The sequence below is a fragment of the Pseudorasbora parva genome, chromosome 13, assembly GCF_024679245.1.
Source record: "Pseudorasbora parva isolate DD20220531a chromosome 13, ASM2467924v1, whole genome shotgun sequence".
In the NCBI taxonomy this organism is placed as follows: Eukaryota; Metazoa; Chordata; class Actinopteri; order Cypriniformes; family Gobionidae; genus Pseudorasbora; species Pseudorasbora parva.
The window spans coordinates 10486868-10495130 of NC_090184.1; the positions used below are offsets into that span (position 1 = coordinate 10486868).

The 8263-nt window shown below is 35.0% G+C and overlaps 1 protein-coding gene across 4 annotated transcripts in view; it reads right to left on the reverse strand.

Annotated features, from left to right (window-relative positions):
• The window catches only part of espn (espin), an 87374-nt gene extending 80773 nt beyond the window's left edge, over positions 1-6601 (reverse strand). For all 4 annotated transcript variants that reach the window (XM_067413149.1, XM_067413148.1, XM_067413151.1 and 1 more), the window contains exons 1-2: positions 5915-6601; positions 2552-2745 (exon numbers count right to left, since the gene is read on the reverse strand). In XM_067413149.1, the coding sequence (XP_067269250.1) occupies positions 2552-2745; positions 5915-6208 (488 nt within the window). In that variant the 5' untranslated portion in view covers positions 6209-6601. The remainder of the gene's footprint in view (positions 1-2551; positions 2746-5914) is intronic.
• Positions 6602-8263: the final 1662 nt, after the last annotated feature.

Sequence of the window (8263 nt, forward strand, 5' to 3'; positions counted from 1 at the left end):
TTTTATCCAGGGTTATGGACTGTGTCCTTGTGTCGCCTGTCAGTGACAACATATAACCTAAGTATAATGCATAGAAACCACTGAATTTCCAAAGATGCTTTAATATAGTATGTAATTTATAAGACAGGTGAGCAACTGTTTGGATATACATTTATCAACAGAAATCTAATTTACAGCACAACGGTTAGTTTAATTTGCTTGTTTTCTTGATTCACCGCAAGTAGCGTTTTTACCATGCCTCAGAAACAACATTATTTTGTCAAGTGTGTCAAAATGTCATTTAGCAAGTCATTTTTTGATCCTGATTTTTTATTAATATGATATTCTATTATCGATCTAGATTACTGCAAAATGTGCAACAAGAGTCTCACATCAGCCACTTAGGGAACACGCAGAGCAACGTTATAACATAACTTTCAACACTCTCAAATGTATTTAGTATGCTTGATTTAACCATGTAAAACAGCGCTGTGTTACCTCACTCTCTCTGTGCATCTGGCTTCATACCACTGTTAACCCCTAACAGTTTTGTGTTAGGGGTTAACACCACCATAACGTTAATAAAACTTTAATACATCATCTCATTCATGAATATGATTTCTGCCCAAGTACATCGGATTCCTTTCCATCGGCTGTGAAAGTGAAAGTAAAAGTCAAAACTACAACATCTATGATCCCACGCTTATTCAAAAAGCTACATCTATGTTTTGAATAAGCATCCTCTAGTGGCGAAACTTACATAATGTGCCTTTACAGACAATGTGACATCAAAACCTTATTTACTTTCTAAATAAACATTATGCATGATTTATAATCACACATTCCAAATGATCTTAAATGTATCAAATTGTATCAACTCGCTCCATTTCTGAACTGATATTTCTTGATATTACAAATCCCTTTCTGTTCTTAACCTCTCCCCTCCTGTACAAAACACACTTTTTTACAACCCAATCAATTAGAAGATAAAAAAGTCCTGAATTATATATATTTTAAAAACACCATGTACAGTCATCACATCATTGCTGCTCACACACTTTTCCTAATTTCCTAAATATCTACAGAATGGACAGAATCAATTGTACCACCGCTATAAAAAGACATCCAGCGGTAATAGCTGACTAAACTCAGGGTTTAATGATAGTGGACATTGATCTTGGCAGCAGGCTGCAGTGCATACTGTATAACAATAAAAATGTCAGTCTTCATATCATATACAGCAGGAAATGAAGTGTAATCATTTCTTTATTTAAAAACTATTTTAAGCCAAGAGCCTTTAATCAAAGTCTTAACAACATTTTTTTAACTGGATACTGGATATGTTGTAGTTAGTGTTTCCAAAAGGCAAGCATACAGCACTATTCCTATTCCTCATATTTATGAGAATGGTCAAATCCAAATTTGTTGTTGTCAGACGATTAAATGGGCAGCAAGAAATCCCCTTTACTGGCATTGGAAGGACCAGAGTCATGTCTAGAGACCAGAATATCAGAGACCCTTTACTTGTTATATAATTGCAATATATAATGCAGAAAAAGTTAAATATAATTATACCAGTGTAAGTACATAGCAACCATCTGGAACATTCTAGTAACACCCTGACAATCATCCACGATTCCCTAATATTGTGAATTTTGCATGGCTAAACACCATTCACATTTTCTTTAAAAAAAGCAAAACTCTATCTGCTATTGTACTATAAGGTTCAGAAGCAAAAAAATAATAACTTGACATTAATCTATTAGATAAGGCACCTTCCTTTTTGTAAATGAATTGGTTAAAAAATATAAAGATGTTTTGAATCTGTTTGTATAATAACACTTAAAAATACCGGTGTTGATAACAAAGAACACAAACACAAAACAATGCACTGTTATCTCAGATTATCTTAATGCATGTTGATATTGAAAAGGGGATTCTGAAATCCACTGCCGTTTCAATATACGTACCTGCATATCCTAATTAAATGAATAATCAAAGCCTTAATCAATATTTATCCATGATTTTTAAAGATTCTTTCCAGTTATTATGCTCAAGAGAACCACTGATTGTTTCTTGTTTTCTAAAGTTTGTGTTTGGTCTCTGAGGAGTGACTGAGAGTCTGGCCTAGAGATGTGTGATGTGTCACTAAACACTTGATAGCAAAAAGGCAGGGCCGTGCACAGACATTTTGAGGGGCAGTGGCCCAAACCAAATAAAAGGGGGCACTATGGGTTTGAGTATTATCTTAATATAGAGAATGATTAACAAACCTTTTACAATCATACTGTAAATACAATTGTTTGGTTTTAGTGCTAATTACATTTATTTTTTTCTAATTATTCTTCCAAAAAGTTGATTCTGGGCAAAAATTAAATTGAGTAAAAACTGCTATATAAATGACTCGACTTGACCTATAGGCCACTTGTTGAAAATGCATTGATCTTACGAATCACTAGTCTCGTAAGATTGTGACATCATTAAGCTTGGATGACAGTCAAGTCCTGCTACTTCAGATGAATTCTACCAAAGAAAATGATTTTCCCCACTATTACACATTGGATGATCTTACTTTGGGCTGTGTTCCAGTAGCAGCCTGAGCGAAGGCAAGTCCCCTTTAGCTGCAGCATAATGAACAGGCAATGCCCCCGTATCCGTGGCAACAGTAGGATCCCCTTCCCCACTTTTCAGCAACCAATCAATGATCTCGTGATGGCTGAAGCGAGAAGCCAGATGCAGGACAGTGGCCCCTGAGCTGTCCTTATCCTGCAAACAACAATTACTAACATTCACCAGAAGTATAAAAATATAACTTTGGTCAAATTTCTACATTATTCAAGGGCACATTTTTTTAATGCTGAATGTTATAAAGCACTGACAGGGAACATGGGTGCATTCTAACAGATTTAATAATACGAGACACTATTTTTTTCTATATTGTATTGCCTCTTCTGGACCATATTTAACTAGTCAAGTGTTTTGTATTCATCCAACTTGCTGTGCAGGTATGAAACACAATAATGTAATGTGAAGCCCTGCTGTAGGCATTGATAGCAGAGATAACTTCCACTACTGCATGTGCACAGAAGGAAAAAAGGACAACAACATGAGCTCTAACTTTTTCATTATGGCAGCTGCATATATTTTGGTCACACTTTAGATTAGGGTCCAATTCTCACTATTAATATTAACTAGGACATTTGCCTCAATAAACTCCTAAGTACTGCTTAGTGAGTAAGGTACACATTCAGAAAAAAAGGTACAGTGCTGTCACTGGGACGGTACCCTAAGGTTCAAACCTGAAAAGGTACTAATATAGGGGTAAGTAAGGTAAAAAGATGTACCGTTTTACTTTTGTACCTTAGGGTACTGCCCCAGTGACAGCTCTGAGAGTGTAGTTAAATTCAAATATAGTGTGGGTTTAAGGGATGAGGAATATGGTCATACAGAATAAGGCATAAATATGTGTTTTATAAGTAATAAAAAACCATATGCATGATAATAAGCAAATTGTTACAGTGAGAATTGGAACCTTAACTAAAGTGTTACCATTTTTTTTACATTTTATTGAAGCGATAAGGTACACCTAATTATTGGCTAAACTAACAATATTAATATTAATGTTATTTTTACATCCCCCCCCCCCACACACACACACACACAGTTCTAGTAAATATGCATTATAATGGCAGGAAAAATACTATTTTATTAAAATACCAAAAGACAATGGTTCTTATACTCAGACGAGGACTAACGTTAAAAGGGTGAATAATTATTGCTATGTTTTTTGAAACCCTACTACTAGCTTCAGATCACGCTTCAACTTACTGACAACTTATGAGAAATATACTATATTTTAAACTGAAAGAAATGTGGTTACAATTTATGTTAAGGTTTCTGTTCCAGTGTAATTAAGTACAGAGTAATAATAATTAACTACATGTACTTATAGGGTTAAGATCTTTCAAGCTAAAAATGTACTTTTAGTAAAACTTTGACATAATTATAAAGCTAACTTTTTTTAAAGTATGTGTTATGAAACTTAGTTAAGAGTTATTTCAGTAATATTAATATACATTTAAGATTTTAACTACACTCAATACAAGCACAATTCTTTTTCACAAGGGACCCATTGATGCTTCACAACACAGGCGATTTTCTTACGCATATAACAGGAAGATTTAAAATCTGTATAACTCAATTCCAGTGACTCAAAATAAATAATCTCTTGTGTCTGTGATGTGTATGGAAGCTATCTGAGACTACCTTTTCCTGAAAACCGCAATTAGACAAAGACACTAATTGTGGCCCTTCTATCTCATTCCACTTAAATCTTTTCTTTTTCTTGTTTTGCATGGGCAGGCTATATCTATCTGAATGCTCTTAGGACTTACAGAACACACTGGCTTCATTCCATACTTATTTATACTCACTGCATGAATCACACACTTGACTCCATGAGGACGGTATTATCCACAGCACGGGTCAAGCGGCTAAACTGAAGTCACACTCTTAATAAGACCTCAGGAACACTGTTGAGTAAATTCTTTGACCATGAGACGAAGGTTAAATGAGTGTTATAAAGATAATAAGATGGGATTTCTTAGCATATGAGGTGATGATTAGTCCATGAAAGCAGTTTATGCACCAGTGTGGATGCTGAGTATCATTGATGGTTATCTTTCAATGGTTCCATTGCACTTAGATAGAACAAGCTTAGTGATTTTAAAAGCCAAATTATGCACACTGTAAAAAATAATCGCCTGCATTTAGAGGTTTAAAGAGTATATTTTACAATAAATTATTGTAGTATATTCAGAAATTTACAGTGAAATTAATGCATGCTGGGTCATTTTCTTATGAACTACTGTTAATCAACTGCAGAATGACGCTGACAACACAGTAATTTACTGCTCTTGTTTTACTGTGAATTCACTCGACACAGTTAATTTTAACCATGCTGCTGTAAGAACTTATATTGTTTCCTGTAATTGTTTTGAAGTCACCATAATATTGATCAGAGTTCCATATGCTTGGAATCTTGGGCCTTGGTTATTCATATCAAAATTTCTGATCTAGTCCAGTCAGAAGTGTGATAAATGAAAGCTTAAAATGATTTTAAGTTAGTCAAAGTATACTATTATTAGCAGAATTTCAGCATGAAGACAGTCAAGACACAAAGACATTTAACTAAAAGAATAAAAAAAGAGAATTAACGAACATTATAAAATAAACAGAACAAACTGTTAAAAGTAAACCAATAATAAGTTCAGCAGCACAAATAAAACCAACAAGAATCTCTGCAGCATAATGCTGGCAGCATTGTACATTTGTAGGCCTACAATGTACATTCATAGTGTACACTTCATAGTACATTCATAGTGTACACTTCATAGTACATATGCACTAAAATACAGTATAATATTGTAGATTTTACAAGAAATTTCTAAGAGTGCAGCTACATACAAGAGAAGTCATATTGTGGACTGTGAAAGTTATGAAATTATTAACCTGGAATATACTGTAATAATCACACTAAAAAGTTTAATTGGATTACAAGAGATCCAGAGACCTGCAACAGGTTTTAATGTCCACTTTATGTCATGAAGAGTGACCGAGATTAAATGTAAATTACACTCTTTGCTGAATTGTGTTAAATATTTTTGGCCTTAGGCTATGCCTTTTGTGTAGGCTATGTTTCACATTTACGCAAACTAACCGTCCTTGCTGCCTTAATATTTGCATGATTTTTAATCTTTGTTTATCGTTGTTTTCTAGACAAGTTGTGCTGCTGCAACAAAAAATAATCATATTTAATAATGAAATGTTTAATAATAAATAAAACAATCTGTTATCCTATCAACACATTTACATGCTGTTTCGCATGGGCACTGTAATGTAGGCTAACATGTTACTGAAAAAGTAAGATACTCACGGCTGCTCGACATCCTCCATGCGTCACGAGCCACTGTAGGCAGGTCAGGTTGCCCGTGGCTGCGGCGTCATGAGCAGGACTTGCACCGTTTCTCGCCAGGCTGTTCGCCGGTAAACCCGCTTCTTCAACCAAATACCGCAGACAGGTGAGCTTCCCTGCTCGAGCGGCGTGGTGTACGGGAGTCGCTCCCAGCACATCTTTCACGTCGCCGTTGAGTACTTTCTCCGCTAATTGTACTTTCAAAGTTTGTACATCCCCTTGCCTTGCTGCGAGAAGTGTCCTCTCAACCACCATGATGATGTAGCGCCTCCAAACAAATTATTAGCGCACCATTAAGCGTCAGTTAACTGAGTTACATTCATTGTTCTGTCCATCCCTCTTTGTTTGAATCGCCAGACCATAGACATATGTCTAAGAAATATATTCAGAATAAATCAATATGCCAGTATATGGCACTTTGACGAAAATTACCTCCATTCAGCGCGTAGCTCCCTACCTAAAGAAAACCAATCATTTATTTACGGTCTTCCTAGTCGTCTTTGAATGTATCCACTGGCTATATTATCTAGCCACACAACATGTTCACCCGTTATGTCAATTGACCCCTAATTAAACACAGACACAGGCTAAAAAACTAAATAATAATACCGCAATATTACGAAGCAGTGCTGTCTATAGCGATGGGCGTTTGGCTTGTTTTCAAATGGTTCGTTCAGAAGTCTTGAGGGACTGAACTTGTGAATAATCCATTAAGGGGAGGAGAACTGCAACATGTTGGCCCTACTCAAATCGGCTCAGATGTTAAAGGGACAGCGCGTCATTATGACGTTGTTTGTTATAGCCTACAAGTAGCTAACTCCTTTGTAACAGAAATGATAAGGCTTTTAATTGTATGTATTATGTTTCTTATTAGTTTGTGTCGCCATGTGTAGCTATAAGTTTCTTTAATCGGCACGATTATTTGTATGCTGCAGAAAGTATTTTTCCTCTACTTGCCATAGGCTAGGCTACTTAAAAGTAGGATATTGAATAAAAAAATATAGATTGCATGCGAACTCTAACATATTACTAATTTTCTATTATTTAGCTGTATTCGATATTATGATCACATATTTTGGAACGGGCAGGTGCAACCGATCGTATTACCTCAAAGCCCTTACCTTGCCAACAGATGGCAGGCTCGCACAATATTTGTTGCTCAGCGGTAGCCAAAATGTTAGAAATAATTTACAGCCGGTTTTCTTTCACATTTTAGAGTTTGTTCCCATATAAAGTTATTGTATTGTCATGGAGAGTTCTCGCTCCTATTATTTACACAAAATGACCAAAAATAGTAATTAAATATATGCTACACAATAGGCCTATGTATAAGCTATTTAAGTAGGCTATAGCCTAATAATTCATTATGTTATTACAATCCCTTACGTTAGATGTAGCCTACCTACACTTTAAACATCTCTGTTCATAAGTTCATGAATTAAAGTTCAATTAATTTGGGTGATATTCAGTTCATTATGACTTATGTCTAAATGTCATTTATATATCTTTCAGAAGTCTATTTGACTGTGATTCTGTTCTTTGATTTAAACGTAATCGTCAAAACGCATAATATAGGCCTGCTTTAAAATTGTAGGCCCTACATTAATTTTAAACACATTAATAAGAACTACATCAAATATAATGCATGCATTCTGTAAAATTGCATGAAAATTAAGCAAATGTTACTATTACTGTGTAGTTCCTGACAGATTTTTAGTCTGCTACATACACTTTTGAAAATGTACATTATTCCTAATTTATCGACCACCATCTTTCTTATATGAACGTGCGCATAGCATGAATTATATCTATATATCATGAAATTTAGACGCAAAAAAATTTATAAAAAATAAATAGTTTTTGCGTGCATAGGCCTAGGCTATATGATACGCACTTTATGGCGTGTATGCACGTAACCCAACCACTAATCATACCCAAGGGGTTTACTGTGCGTATCATAAGCACGCATAAACTGATTTTGCGTATAAATTGCACGATAAACAGCCTAGATCCATGCTATAGCCTACACTCTAAGAAGAAAAGGTTCTACATCGGCGCTACGTAGTTGGAACCCATAAAAGGTTTAGCCTACTGCAAAAATTGCTATTCTTACTTAGTATGTTTGTCTTGTTTCTAGTCCAAACATCTTAACATTTCTAAAACAAGAAGTATTTACTAGACAAGCAAAAGTAATTGTCTTATTTGGGGGGGGGGGGGGGGGATAACTCAAAATTAAGAGAGTTTTTGCTAAGATAAGAAATGCATTTTTTTCTTTGATAAAAAATGCATTTTTTGCAGTGTTCTATATAT